Raw genomic sequence first — 15,431 nt, 5'->3', positions numbered from 1 at the left:
TTGACCAATAATGTTTGTGCTGTAATGTGATTTCTTTACAAATCCCCATCACATCCCAACTCCCCTAATTATATCATAAATATTCAACCTGTTCAATAGTTACTGTAATTGTCAAAACACAACAACAACAAAAAGAGCAATCGGAAAGCCAAGATAAAAGTCCGAAATGAGGACCTAATGGCAAATACACAAATGTTTACCTAATAATCTCTTCAACTCTGGTCTTGAAAGGCTTTTTAAAATAAAGGCATACCCAAAATAAAACACATTTTTCTATGCATCTACAACACGGGTGTCAAACTCAAGGCCCGGGGTCCAGATCTGGCCCCGCCACATCAATTTGTGCAGCCCCCGAAAGCGTGGAAATAATATGTGTAAATAAAGTACCTTATCTTTTCTTAATACATGTATTACAAAAATAAATGTACTGTGTACAATTACATATATTTCCACTTTAATCATCTTTAATTATAAAACAAAATATTTGTACTTGGCACAAGTTAATAACATTTCAAAACAATGTAATTGTTCAAATAATGATAAATACATAAATATGTGCTTGATTTATGATCATGTAGAAATTGTTCATGTAGAATGTTGTTTTTTTACAGTAAAATCCACTTTCAATATAGAGTAATAATACACTATAAAACACAACAACCGTAGATTTTACAGTATAAAACATTTAGTGGTACCGTTTTTCCATTCTATTTAATTTAATTCCATGTATTTTTTTAATTTTATATGCTGTAAAAAAAATAAAAAATTAAAAAACTGCAAATATTACGGTATAATTGTGGCGACTGAGCTGCCAGTTTTATACAGTACAAACTAAACATTTGGTTACAGCGTACGTAAAAAAAGACAGACAATTATACACATTTTATATAATATACAGTATGAATATTGTATATGTACAATATTCATACTGTATATTATTCACTGTTAAAAACGGCCCTCTGATATGACTTTCAATGAAAACGAGTTTGACACGCCTGATCTACAAGGTCTACATGAGCTTGGTATCAAAGTAAAGGAGAGACTTTGACGCTACATACTGTATATCCACTACTGGATAGAAGAGTAAATCAAGCTGCTTGTTCAGTGAGTTTTAGTGGTAGAACAATTTATTTGTGCCATGCGAAGAGCTCTTTGTTAGCTTTCAAACAGTGAGGGCCGCCCCTTCTTATAGGCGGAACACACACCGACTCATTTTGCATGAAGAAGCACATGTAAAATGTCAATTATTAGAATGACAGGTTATATATGACATTTTAACGCAAACAAATTCCTAGCCCCCTCCTGCTCATCATCGTTTAAAAAGTCTAGTAGTAGGTGAGAACTCAACCCAAAGTTGTGTTTGCTTCAAAATGCTGGGTTTTTAGAGGCCTAGAAGTTTATCAGCTTATATCCAGAAGAAAGGTTCACTGCAGTGAGTATGACGGTGGTAACAGGTCAACTTCCTAAGGTTTTTCCAATCAGTGCCATCAATGTTGGAATGTTTGGTTTAAATCCGCGTTGGCTGACGCTGAGTAACTTTGGTTTTTGAGTTTGTTTCATCTTTTGCTAAACAATTTTTAAATGATTTATGAACATTTGGGGAGTTGCAGAAAATGGTCTGTAGTTTGTGAACTGGTGTTTGTCCCCAGGCTGAGACATGAGTGCAAATTTTGCCATTTTCATTTGGTTTAAAAATGTACCATAAATTGCTGATGTGTGTTAATAATTTCTATATCAATTCTATCATAGTCCCTAGATGTTTTGGATTTGTTGACAATATGAATGATTCTGTATTCTAGGAACCTTATAAATCATTCCAATTTGATTCATAAGGTTTTAAATCAATTCTAAATAGATTCTACATTTAAATATTGAAAATCTCTCTGTTTTAAAATACAAGTTTACTTAGTTTTTTCTTCATTATAAAAACTTTGGACAGTTTAAACTTCCTCCAAAGTCTCATCAGTGCAATTTTGAAAAAGGAAAGGAATTGCAAGTATAAAAGATTAATTCTATCGCAACATTACTGCAAGTTGCACTATTGTTTCTTCAAGCATTGAATGTGTAATCTAAAAAAACAAAATCAGTGAACTTGGCACATTGTGTAAATCATAAATAAAAACAGAATACAATGATTTGCAAATCCTTTTCGACCTATATTCAATTGAATAGACTGCAAGACAAGATATTTAACGTTTGAACTGGAAAACGTTGTTATTTTTATCAAATATTACCTCATTTGAAGTTTGATGCCTGAAACATGTTTCAAAGAAGCTGGCACAAGTGGCAAACAAGACTGAGAAAGTTGAGGAATGCTCATCAAACACTTATTTGGAACATCCAACAGGTGAACAGGCTAATTGGGAACAGGTGGGTGCCATGATTGGGTATAAAAGCAGCTTCCATGAAATGCTCAGTCATTCACAAACAAGGACGGGGCGAGGGTCACCACTTTGTCAACAAATGCGTGAACAAATTGTCCAACAGTTTAAGAACAACATTTCTCAATGAGACCTGTTTCCAATTGAAAATGTGTGGCGCAATATGAAGCGTAAAATACGACAACGGAGACCCTGGACTGTTGAACAACTTAAGCTGTACATCAAGCAAGAATGGGAAAGAATTCCACCTGAAAAGCTTAAAAAGTTGGTCTCCTCAGTTCCCAAATGTTTACTGAGTGTTGTTAAAAGAAAAGGCCATGTAACACAGTGGTGAAAGTGCCCCTGTGCCAATGTTTTTGCCATGTGTTGCTGCCATTAAATTCCAAGTTAATGATTATTTCTTAGTTCAAACATTAAAATATCTTGTCTTTGCAGTCCATTCAATTGAATATAAGTTCAAAAGGATTTGTAAATTATTTTATTCTGTTTTTATTTACAAATTACACAACGTGTCAACTTCACTGGTTTTGGGTTTTGCATTTTTCTGGGAGTCTTTTTTTGTTAGCGTAGTCAGACAGGATGTAACACACAGCAAATTTACTGTAAAGACACTTGTTTTTCTGGCGTCCTTTCTTTAGTAGTGATCTTACAAGGCCATCCATCCATCCATCCATCTTCTTCCGTTTATCCGAGGTCGGGTCGCGGGGGCAGCAGCCTAAGCAGGGAAGCCCAGACTTCCCTCTCCCCAGCCACTCCGTCCAGCTCCTCCCGGGGGATCCCGAGGCGTTCCCAGGCCAGCCGGGAGAGATAGTCTTCCCAACGTGTCCTGGGTCTTCCCCGTGGCCTCCTACCGGTCAGACGTGCCCTAAACACCTCCCTAGGGAGGCGTTCGGCTGGCATCCTGACCAGATTCCTGAACCATCTCATCTGGCTCCTCTCGATGTGGAGGAGCAAGGCCTTTGGTTACAAATATAATCACTATAATAGTTTCAGTCAAATGTTTAAATTGCATGATAACGTAAATCTTTGCCACCAGGTGCATTAACAAATTATTGAGCAAAGGCTGTGAATATTTTACGTACATGTAATTTTTATTTTTTATATATATTTTTAAAAATTACAAGTGCAAAAACCCCTTCCAAAAAAACAACTTTCACATTGTCATTGTGGGGTATTTTGTGTATAATTTTGTGGACAAAAATGTATTTATTCCATTTTGGAACATAGCAAAATGTGGAAAAAAGTTTAGCGCTTTGAATACTTTCCGGATGTACTGTATGATCAATATGATGGGGTGCCATATGTAGAAATTCTATCATATTTTGAATATTTAGCTCGCTTTTTTTTACTTTTAGCTAATTTTTCTCACATTTGAGGCAACAATTAAATGATGAAGCAAAATGTTGAATATAAATGTTGAATATAAATATTAAATATAAATATCAAATATAAATCTAAACTATATGCTAATTCTTGTTGTAAATGTTACAGATATGAATTATGCACATTTAATCTAGATATAAGTGTTGAATGAGTATCTAAATATTAAATAAAAATACAAATGTTAAATCTAATGTCTCGCCAAGTGTAAAGATAAATCAGAATCAGAATCAGAAATACTTTATTAATCCCCGAGGGGAAATAAACATTTTCAGCACAATCCCATTCAAGATCAGACAAACATTACAGGGAGACAGAACAGGATCTCTGACGGGTCTGCCAACTTCCGGCGCCCCTTACCAAAAAGTTGAGATACAGGTAAACAATGGGGGGGTCTAAGCCTGGGCCCCTGGAGAGGGGGTCCAGGCTAAGGCCAAGGGAAAAAACAACTCATAGCCTTAGCACACATAAACGTGTGTGTAAGAGGGAAACATCAAACATTAAAGGACATTAAAGACATTAAAAGAGCAGAGCTGATGCAACCAGCCACTTCTACATACAGCTAGGAATAAAAAGTAAAAGAAACACTGTGGTGGCCTCTGCGGTGTTCCACGCCATCGTCTGCTGGGGTGGGGGGGAACATGGCCAGAGACAGCAGCAGACCCAACAAAGCAACCAAGAGAGCCGACTCCACTCTCGGCCGCCCACTAACTCTGCCATTTAAAGAAAATGCAAATATTCCACAAATCCGACGCCTCTCAGCCGCAAAGACACACCCTCAACTTCTCACCAAATCTGGTGACTTTCCAACTCCTCTCAGTTACTTTTTTTCTCAAAAGCGACCTGCGACAAATATAAGTACTGTACTTTTTCCGGGTGTTTTAGAGACATGAAAGCACATATTAGTGATGGGTTGATGAGGTGTCATGAAGCGTTTCAACACATTGCAAAACTGTATTGATACTGTGCCACTAAATACTGACATCTGCTGGACATTAAAAATCCCTACAGGCAACCTATGGACCGACTCAACTGACACTGATTTTATGACCTAGTACAGTGGTTCTCAAATGGGGGTACGCGAACCCCTGGGGGTACTTGAAGGTATGCCAAGGGGTACGTGAGATTTTTTTTAAATATTCTAAAAATAGCAACAATTCAAAAATCCTTTATAAATATATTTATTGAATAATACTTCAACAAAATATGAATGTAAGTTCATAAACTCAGTGAAGCGCAAGCTCAGGTTTGTCGCTAAAATGTCTGTCAAAAAGAAGTGTGAAAAGAAATGCAACAATGCAATATTCAGTGTTGACAGCTAGATTGTTTGTGGACATGTTCCATAAATATTGATGTTAAAGATTTTTTTTTTTTGTGAAGAAATGTTTAGAATTAAGTTGATGAATCCAGATGGATCTCTAATACAATCCCCAAAGAGGGCACTTTAAGTTGATGATTACTTCTATGTGTAGAAATCTTTATTTATAATTGAATCACTTGTTTATTTTTCAACAAGTTTTTAGTTATTTTTATATCTTTTTTTCCAAATAGTTCAAGAAAGACCACTACAAATGAGCAATATTTTGCACTGTTATACAATTTAATAAATCAGAAACTGATGACATAGTGCTGTATTTTACTTCTTTATCTTTTTTTTTTTCAACCAAAAATGCTTTGCTCTGATTAGGGGGTACTTGAATTAAAAAAAAATTCACAGGGGGTACATTGCTGAAAAAAGGTTGAGAACCACTGACCTAGTATATACAATAATATAAACCAAGTCATTGTATTTCATTTAGGATTATTTTATAACTTCATTTAAATAAAAATATATTTTTTGTCTTTTTTAGATACAGTCAATAAATAATGTGAACATGTATCATAACATGGAAATCTAAGAGAACGTGTTGTGAATGAGGATGCTTGTGGACCTGGAATTTTTATTTTTTTTTACACATTTTTATTTTTTTTTAAAAACAGTTTTTCCAACGTATTCAATTTTAGACGCTTTCTCTTCTTAGTTATTATTTCTCCGGCTGTAGAAAAGAGCCGCTCACAGGGCACAGAGGAGGCGTCAGTGCGACACTGTTGGCGTATCGGTCACGTGACCAAAACAGCTCATGATCGGTCACGTGACTTTCTAAAACCGACACAGGGTTTCGCTCTATGAGCTCGACGCATGCGCCGATGCATCGGTGTTGCCGGACCCATCACTAGCACATATCAATCCGCAGTGCATGTCTTTGAAAATTCAATTTAGCCCGTAGACATCATGAGGATCAACACGATCATTTTCGTATCTAAAGTGGATGCGCCCCACCAATTTGTCACGTTTCATGTGTCAGGTAAACCGTGAAGAATGGGGCCATACGAATCCCCTTCATTCTTTCGTGTTTAGCAAACTGCTCAGTTATTTGCCCCTCCTCCCTTTACACCATTGTGACATTCATCTAGTTAATGAAACATTAGGTTTATTTATTTATTTTTCAAATGTTTCTACAGGTCCAGCTGTTCCTGTTGGTGTCGATGTTCAGGTTGAGAGCTTGGATAGCATATCAGAAGTAGATATGGTGAGTGACATGACAAAATTAAATCGCACATGATAGCTGTCTATCATGTGCAGACCTGGGCAAAATACCCGTTATAAAATTCAATTATTTAGACCTTTAACATCAAAACTATAGCCGCAATTATGACATGTTTTTAAATGACCATAAGTCTTGAACTATGGAAAGTATTTCAATGGTCGAAATCTGCGCTTTCGGGTGTTATACGAGTTATTACGGTAATCTACGTCACAGCAGCTCAGACGAGGAACAAAGCAGAGTGTATGTATTATTCTAGTTGATCTTTTTTGTAACACCGATAGTGAATGATGCGCACATTTGTAGTTATTTCTACACGCTTTGTCTTCTGCCTCTGTAGAGCTTTGTGTTATTAATGTTCTTTGTAATGTTCTATATAATTCTTGTTGCAAGCATTTTTCAGTCCTTTTGTCATCCATTGTTTTTTGTACTTCTTACTAAGTTGTTTCAATGGACAATATTTGTCATAAAAGTGTTGGAAAAAATGACAATAAGCATAATTTCCATCATTTTCACTGTATACATCATCCCAACTTTGATCTCTCAGATCATGTCATACTTTTCTCTGTGCATATTCTTCACAATGTCTTTTGTCATCAATGTTCCTTTCGTACTTTTTGTCATAGATCGTGAAAACTGGCAGATATGATGTTATGATGTCGGATATTAGCAGATTTATTATCAAAATTATTAGTAAAAATGTATGAATAAATATGGCGGTGTGTCCTGAGATTCTACTTGGCCTTGTGATTGTAGGATATAAACTTAGGTTATACATTGTGTCTTTTCTGTGTGTGTCGGGTTTAAGAGGTCTACGTTGAAGTCGTCACATAAGAAAGCTACTTTTTGACTGATTTCAGTAAAAGTTGCCTTAATCCAGTTCTCAAATATTACAATGTTTGACTTAACATTTGCAGATGTTAATCCATCCATCCATTTTCTACCGCTTATTCCCTTCGGGGTCGTGGGGGGCTCTGGAGCCTATCTCAGCTACAATCGGGACACCCTGGACAAGTCGCCACCTCATCGCAGGGCCAACACAGATAGACAGACAACATTCACACTCACATTCACACACTAGGGCCAATTTAGTGTTGCCAATCAACCTATCCCCAGGTGCATGTCTTTGAAGGTGGGAGGAAGCCGGAGTACCCGGAGGGAACCCACGCAGTCACGGGGAGAACATGCAAACTCCACACAGAAAGATCCCGAAGCCGGGATTGAACTCACGACTACTCAGGACCTTCGTATTGTGAGGCAGACGCACTAACCCCTCTGCCACCGTGCTGCCCGCAGATGTTAATATGTTTTGCTTTTTTCATGACATATTTTAATGTTTAGACATTCTTAAATATTACCAATAGCTCATGTTTTTACTAGGGCTGTCAAGTGGCAATTGTTTTAATTTAGATTAAATCACACTATTATAAACCTGTGATTAATCATGATTAATTACGGGTTATTATTTGCTTGCATAAATACAATTTGCAGAAGGAAATACCCCAATATTTGGGTACAAATGCAATTTAGTAGTCAGAATGTCTGTCAAACAGGCACATTGTTTTTTTATATTTTACTGAACTGCAAGTCATTGATTTGCTCAAAACTTGGTGAAAATAAGTATAGTAAAAATGAAGTGCAGATTTTGAAAGTCTTTGCCGTTTGCAATTATTTTGCAAACAAGATAATGTAGTAAATAAACAACTTAATATAGTCTACCATTTACTCATCTTTCGTTTAAACAGTTGTTGAAACAAACAAGCGTGTTTACCTTTTTCAGATGACAATGTTGATCTCTTGTTTTGGTACAATGCGACCACAGCTCATAGTGATTTAAGAAATACATCTGTCGTCTGAGTGGAAGCATGTCTTCGAGTGTTTTGAGCCAGTGTCCCTCCCTGACTTAATAAAAATAGTTCAACAGATGTTGAACTATTTTGCATGTCCACTGGACAATATCCCATGTCCATCCATCCATCTTCTTCCGCTTATCCGAGGTCGGGTCGCGGGGGCAGCAGCCTAAGCAGGGAAGCCCAGACTTCCCTCTCCCCAGCCACTTCGTCCAGCTCTTCCCGTGGGACCCCGAGGCATTCCCAGGGCAGCCGGGAGACATAGTCTTCCCAACGTGTCCTGGGTCTTCCCCGCGGCCTCCTACCGGTCGGACGTGCCCTAAACACCTTCCTAGGGAGGCGTTCGGGTGGCATCCTGACCAGATGCCCGAACCACCTCATCTGGCTCCTCTCGATGTGGAGGAGCAGCGGCTTTACTTTGAGCTCCTCCCGGATGGCAGAGCTTCTCACCCTATCTCTAAGGGAGAGCCCCGCCACCCGGCGGAGGAAACTCATTTTGGCCGCTTGTACCCGTGATCTTGTCCTTTCGGTCATAACCCAAAGCTCACGACCATAGGTGAGGATGGGAACATAGATCGACCGGTAAATTGAGAGCTTTGCCTTCCGGCTCAGCTCCTTCTTCACCACAACGGATCGATACAGCGTCCGCATTACTGAAGACGCCGCATTGATCCGCCTGTCGATCTCACGATCCACTCTTCCCTCACTCGTGAACAAGACTCCGAGGTACTTGAACTCCTCCACTTGGGGCAAGATCTCCTCCCCAACCCGGAGATGGCACTCCACCCTTTTCCGGGCGAGAACCATGGACTCGGACTTGGAGGTGCTGATTCTCATCCCAGTCGCTTCACACTCAGCTGCGAACCGATCCAGTGAGAGCTGAAGATCCTGGCCAGATGAAGCCATCAGGACCACATCATCTGCAAAAAGCAGAGACCTAATCCTGCAGCCACCAAACCAGATCCCCTCAACGCCTTGACTGCGCCTAGAAATTCTGTCCATAAAAGTTATGAACAGAATCGGTGACAAAGGGCAGCCTTGGCGGAGTCCAACCCTCACTGGAAACGTGTCCGACTTACTACCGGCCATGCGGACCAAGCTCTGGCACTGATCATACAGGGAGCGGACTGCCACAATCAAACAGTCTGATACCCCGTACTCTCTGAGCACTCCCCACAGGACTTCCCGAGGGACACGGTCGAATGCCTTCTCCAAGTCCACAAAACACATGTAGACTGGTTGGGCAAACTCCCATGCACCCTCAAGGACCCTGCCGAGAGTATAGAGCTGGTCCACAGTTCCACGACCAGGACGAAAACCACACTTCGACTATCCGGCGTAGCCTCCTCTCCAGTACACCTGAATAGACCTTACCGGGAAGGCTGAGGAGTGTGATCCCACGATAGTTAGAACACACCCTCCGGTTCCCCTTCTTAAAGAGAGGAACCACCACCCCGGTCTGCCAATCCAGTGGTACCGCCCCCGATGTCCACGCGATGCTGCAGAGTCTTGTCAACCAAGACAGCCCCACAGCATCCAGAGCCTTAAGGAACTCCGGGCGGATCTCATCTACCCCCGGGGCCTTGCCACCGAGGAGCTTTTTAACTACCTCAGCAACCTCAGCCCCAGAAATAGGAGAGCCCACCACAGACTCCCCAGGCACTGCTTCCTCATAGGAAGACGTGTTGGTGGGATTGAGGAGGTCTTCGAAGTATTCCCTCCACCGATCCACAACATCCGCAGTCGAGGTCAGCAGAACACCATCCTCGCCATACACGGTGTTGATAGTGCACTGCTTCCCCTTCCTGAGGCGGCGGATGGTGGTCCAGAATTGCTTCGAAGCCGTCCGGAAGTCGTTTTCCATGGCCTCACGGAACTCCTCCCATGTCCGAGTTTTTGCCTCTGCGACCGCTTGGCCTGTCGGTACTTGTCCGCTGCCTCAGGAGTCCTATGAGCCAAAAGAACCCGATAGGACTCCTTCTTCAGCTTGACGGCATCCCTCACCGCCGGTGTCCACCAACGGGTTCTAGGATTACCGCCACGACAAGCACCAACTACCTCGCGGCCACAGCTCCAATCAGCCGCCTCGACAATAGAGGCGCGGAACATGGTCCATTCGGACTCAATGTCCAGCACCTCCCTCGTGACATGTTCAAAGTTCTTCCGGAGGTGGGAATTGAAACTCTCTCTGACAGGAGACTCTGCCAGACGTTCCCAGCAGACCCTCACAATGCGTTTGGGCCTGCCAGGTCTGTCCGGCATCCTCCCCCACCATCGCAGCCAACTCACCACCAGGTGGTGATCGGTAGAAAGCTCCGCCCCTCTCTTCACCCGAGTGTCCAAAACATGAGGCCGCAAATCCGATGACACAACTACAAAGTCGATCATGGAACTGCGGCCTAGGGTGTCCTGGTGCCAAGTGCACATATGGACACCCTTATGTTTGAACATGTTCGTTATGGACAATCTGTGACGGGCACAAAAGTCCAATAACAAAACACCACTCGGGTTCAGATCCGGGCAGCCATTCTTCCCAATCACGCCTCTCCAGGTTTCACTGTCGCTGCCAACATGAGCATTGAAGTCCCCCAGTAGAACGAGGGAATCACCCGGGGGAGCACTCTCAAGTACTCCCTCGAGTGAATCCAAAAAGGGTGGGTACTCTGAGCTGCGGTTTGGCGCGTAAGCGCAAACCACAGTCAGGACCCGTTCCCCCACCCGAAGGCGGAGGGAAGCTACCCTCTCGTCCACCGGGTTGAACTCCAACGTACAGGCTCTGAGCCGGGGGGAAACAAGAATTGCCACCCCAGCCCGTCGCCTCTCACTGCCGGCAACGCCAGAGTGCAAGAGAGTCCAGCCCCTCTCGAGAGAACTGGTTCCAGAGCCCTTGCTGTGCGTCGAAGTGAGTCCGACTATATCTAGCCGGAACTTCTCCACCTCGCGCACTAGCTCAGGCTCCTTCCCCCCCAGCGAGGTGACGTTCCACGTCCCAAGAGCTAGCTTCTGTAGCCGAGGATCGGACCGCCAAGTGCCCTGCCCTCGGCTGCCGCCCAGCTCACATTGCACCCGACCTCTATGACCCCTGCTATGGGTGGTGAGCCCATTGGAGGGGGGACCCACGTTGCCTCTTCGGGCTGTGCCCGGCCGGACCCCATGGGGACAGGCCCGGCCACCAGGCGCTCGCCATCGTGCCCCACCTCGGGGCCTGGCTCCAGAGGGGGGCCCCGGTGACCCACGTCCGGGCAAGGGAAATCTGGGTTCCTTGTTTGTTTTCTTCATAAAGGTCTTCGAGCTGCTCTTTGTCTGATCCCTCACCTAGGACCAGTTTGTCTTGGGAGACCCTACCAGGGGGCATAAAGCCCCCGGACAACATAGCTCCTAGGATCATTGGGACACGCAAACTCCTCTACCACGTTAAGGTGGCAGCTCAGAGTATTTAAGAAATACATCTGTCGTCTGAGTGGAAGCATGAGTGATGTGATAATTCACATCACTCTAAATGTATAGACTATAGAGTTCACAAAAATAAAGAGGGATCCTCGTGGGCCAGGCCAATCTTTCCTTATTTCTAAACTAAAACTGGGGAAATGCGTAGAGTGTTCTGGGCTTCAGTGCAGTGTTGATCTCCTGAAGACATGATTTTATTTCACAATTCCTTGAGAGAAAAAAATGCCTGGTTAGGCTTTGTGTATGTCATGTGTGCCTTCCTTGGGTGAAGCCAGGTTTACAGCTACAGTATGTTGTTATTATGCTGTTTTGAGCGAGTGTCCCTCCCTGACTTAATAAAAATAGTTCAACAGTTGAACTATTTTGCATGTCCACTGGACAATATCCCATGTCGGCTTTTTAAAAATGTTTTTAATTGTCCATCTAGTAAATTCTTCCCTGAGGTGTGGATGTTTTCCTAACCTCCTTGAAACATGCTGTGGTCCAGCCACGAATCAAAAAGAATAACCTTCACCCCAATATTTTATCAAATTTTAGACCAATCTCGAATTTGCCATTTTTATCCAAAGTCCTAGAGAAGGTTGTTTATCATCAACTTCTTTCTTATCTTAACTCATATGAAATGCGTAGAGTGTTCTGGGCTTCAGTGCAGTGTTGATCTCCTGAAAACATGATTTTATTTCACAATTCCTTGAGAGAAAAAAATGCCTGGTTAGGCTTTGTGTATGTCATGTGTGCCTTCCTTGGGTGAAGCCAGGTTTACAGCTACAGTATGTTGTTATTATGCTGTTTGTTACTTATGTATGTTATGTTACAGCTATTTAAAATAGTTTTGTCAATTTGTTCTGGCCTGAAATAAATTGGCCCTTTGAAACATATCTTTATCTTTGTGTGTTGTATGTAGACCACATTGCTTAGCAGAGTTCAGTGATGCAAATGCATATCAGGTGATCAACAGATTGTATTATTCTCCAGTGCAATAACAGTACTGAAATGAAGGCTAAAAGGGCATTAATTGGAGCTTTTAAAAAAAAAAAAGAAGAAAAAAAAAAGAAGTAACTAAATAGTTACTTTTTACAGTAACATAATACTTTTTGATGTAAGTAACTGAGTTAGTAACTGAGTTACTTTTGAAATAAAGTAACTATTAACTGTAACTAGTTACTGGTTTTCAGTAACCAACCCAACAGTCTGGTTTTAAACAGTGTTGGGGCTAATGCGTTATTTTCGGCGGTAACTAGTACCGGTAGTCTAACGCGATGCGTTACTGTGTTGTTTTACGTAGTTTTTTATGTAGCATCGGCTAGAAACAGAATATCTGAGTGTGTTTTATTGGAGAGTTGCAGTGTCGTCCTTCTGAATCTTCTTGTGTCACAACGGGGGGAGGACAAGAGCGTGCTCTGTGTGTATCTGGGTATGGGTGTGGGGAGGGGGAGGGGAGAGTAGGCGGGGCGTGTCTGTGTTTACTAACAAGACATCATGGCGGAGCCGCAGTCGAGTTTCTTAACATGGAGATATTCTCACTACTTTTCTTTTGTCGAGCACAAAGAAAATAACATTTTAGTTAAATGTAAGTTGTGTCTTGGATCAAAGATCCCATCTACTGCCCAAAACAGCAATACAAATCTGCTGAAACAGTTACAAAAGCAACATGCTTCGACAAAGCTAGTAAAGAGACACACAGACTCCGATGCCACTCCACCTCCACCTCCACTTAAGGATTTTAACAGAGGGACTGCTAGCCAGGACAACATTGATAGAGCCATTGCAGCGTATGTGCGAGAAGACATGCAGGCTATTTCTACAGTGGAGTCAGCTGTTACATATAATGTAATATTGTACATGGTAATTGTTATATATTTTATATATGTTATAAACATATAATATATCAGTATATATCATATACTGTATATATATTATGTAAATATTACGTATATATGTAATATTTTATATTGCTTTTAGTCTTTTCCATCTGAGCTACTGTGTGGAACAATTTCCCTTTTGGATCATTAAAGTTTGTCTAAATATAAGTCTAAGTCACCCGCTTTCAGGCAGCTCATTAGCATGATACCGGGCATCAAACAGCAAATGGCACGGAAAACATTTTCACGTACCTGGACAATGAGGCATTTTGCAGATTGTATTATTTTCCAGTGCAACATGGAAAGCGAGCTAAAGAAAACACTCCAAACTCTGCATCTGCTCATCATTCATCACTGAAGGTACACACACTCTGTCAATTCTCTTATATACTATTTCATTCTAGACTTCTAGAGTGTTTGTAATCAAAATCAAAAGAGTGATGTGATAATTCACATCACTCTAAATGTATAGACTATAGAGTTCACAAAAATAAAGAGGGATCCTCGTGGGCCAGGCCAATCTTTCCTTATTTCTAAACTAAAACTGGGGAAATGCGTAGAGTGTTCTGGGCTTCAGTGCAGTGTTGATCTCCTGAAGACATGATTTTATTTCACAATTCCTTGAGAGAAAAAAATGCCTGGTTAGGCTTTGTGTATGTCATGTGTGCCTTCCTTGGGTGAAGCCAGGTTTACAGCTACAGTATGTTGTTATTATGCTGTTTGTTACTTATGTATGTTATGTTACAGCTATTTAAAATAGTTTTGTCAATTTGTTCTGGCCTGAAATAAATTGGCCCTTTGAAACATATCTTTATCTTTGTGTGTTGTATGTAGAGCACATTGCTTAGCAGAGTTCAGTGATGCAAATGCATATCAGGTGATCAACAGATTGTATTATTCTCCAGTGCAATAACAGTACTGAAATGAAGGCTAAAAGGGCATTAATTGGAGCTTTAAAAAAAAAAAGAAAAAAAAAAAAAAAAAGAAGTAACTAAATAGTTACTTTTTACAGTAACATAATACTTTTTGATGTAAGTAACTGAGTTAGTAACTGAGTTACTTTTGAAATAAAGTAACTAGTTACTGGTTTTCAGTAACCAACCCAACAGTGGTTTTAAATCAAAACATAGCACAGAAGCACTTTTAAGAGTTTTTAACGACCTGCTTTTAGCTGTGGTCAATCTGCAGGTCTTGTGCTTTTAGATTTGACTGCTGCTTTTGATACGGTAGACCACAGCATTCTTTGAACTCGACTTGAGTCTTGTGTTTAAATGTTTTAAGTTAGATTTTATTCTAAGGTTATATTTCTCCTCTTTTGTTGAGAAGAATGGTTGCACATTCTTGGGTAGCAGGTTATAGTTTGATTTGTACATCATTTTAGTTGTTTGCAAATGCACCAAATTGTTCATTTTCAATATTTGTGATTCAATAAATAAAGTGTTTGTATGTTCTCTATATCCAACATTATGTATTATTCTACGTTTGTAATTGATCTTTTTTCTAACACCTAAAATGGTTCCAGTCATTTTTGACCAGCATGAGTTTTTCTGTAAACCGAGGCCAGTACTCCTCCTCTGAGTCTGCCTTAAGTATGACCCCAGGGTTCAATTTTGGCACATGTCCTATGCATTGTGCTGTTTTTAAAAAGCACAATGTCTCTTTTTCACTGTTTCGCAGATGATATTGAAATATATCTGCCTGGCTGTCCATTTAGCAAAGGCATATCTGTGCTACTTTTGTTGACAACTTTGAATCAGTAAACTTTGCCAGTGTAGTGTCCTCTGCTTCTTGTCGATGTTGCTAGCATACATGTTAGCATATATTTATTGGCGCAAGAGCAGCCAGCCGTCACTGCTCGCAGAGGACGAGGACTGCTGCTTGCTTTCACCTCAAGAGTCTCCAGGACTCAACAAGTTTCCAATATCC

At 41.1% G+C, this 15,431-nt stretch overlaps 1 protein-coding gene across 4 annotated transcripts in view; it reads left to right on the top strand.

Annotated features, from left to right (window-relative positions):
• The window catches only part of LOC133576600 (gamma-aminobutyric acid receptor subunit rho-2-like), a 67,879-nt gene that overhangs the window by 13,833 nt on the left and 38,615 nt on the right, over positions 1–15,431 (top strand). For 3 of the 4 annotated variants that reach the window (XM_072912241.1, XM_061929952.2, XM_061929951.2), the window contains one exon: positions 6,264–6,331. The exons of the other annotated variant lie outside the window; for it this stretch is intronic. In XM_072912241.1, the coding sequence (XP_072768342.1) occupies positions 6,264–6,331 (68 nt within the window). The remainder of the gene's footprint in view (positions 1–6,263; positions 6,332–15,431) is intronic. 4 annotated transcript variants of the gene reach the window in all.

The sequence above is a fragment of the Nerophis lumbriciformis genome, linkage group LG34 (genome assembly GCF_033978685.3).
Source record: "Nerophis lumbriciformis linkage group LG34, RoL_Nlum_v2.1, whole genome shotgun sequence".
NCBI classification, from domain to species: Eukaryota; Metazoa; Chordata; class Actinopteri; order Syngnathiformes; family Syngnathidae; genus Nerophis; species Nerophis lumbriciformis.
The sequence above is the reverse complement of the archived record's forward strand: the minus strand, read 5'-3'. Positions and strand labels throughout refer to the sequence as shown.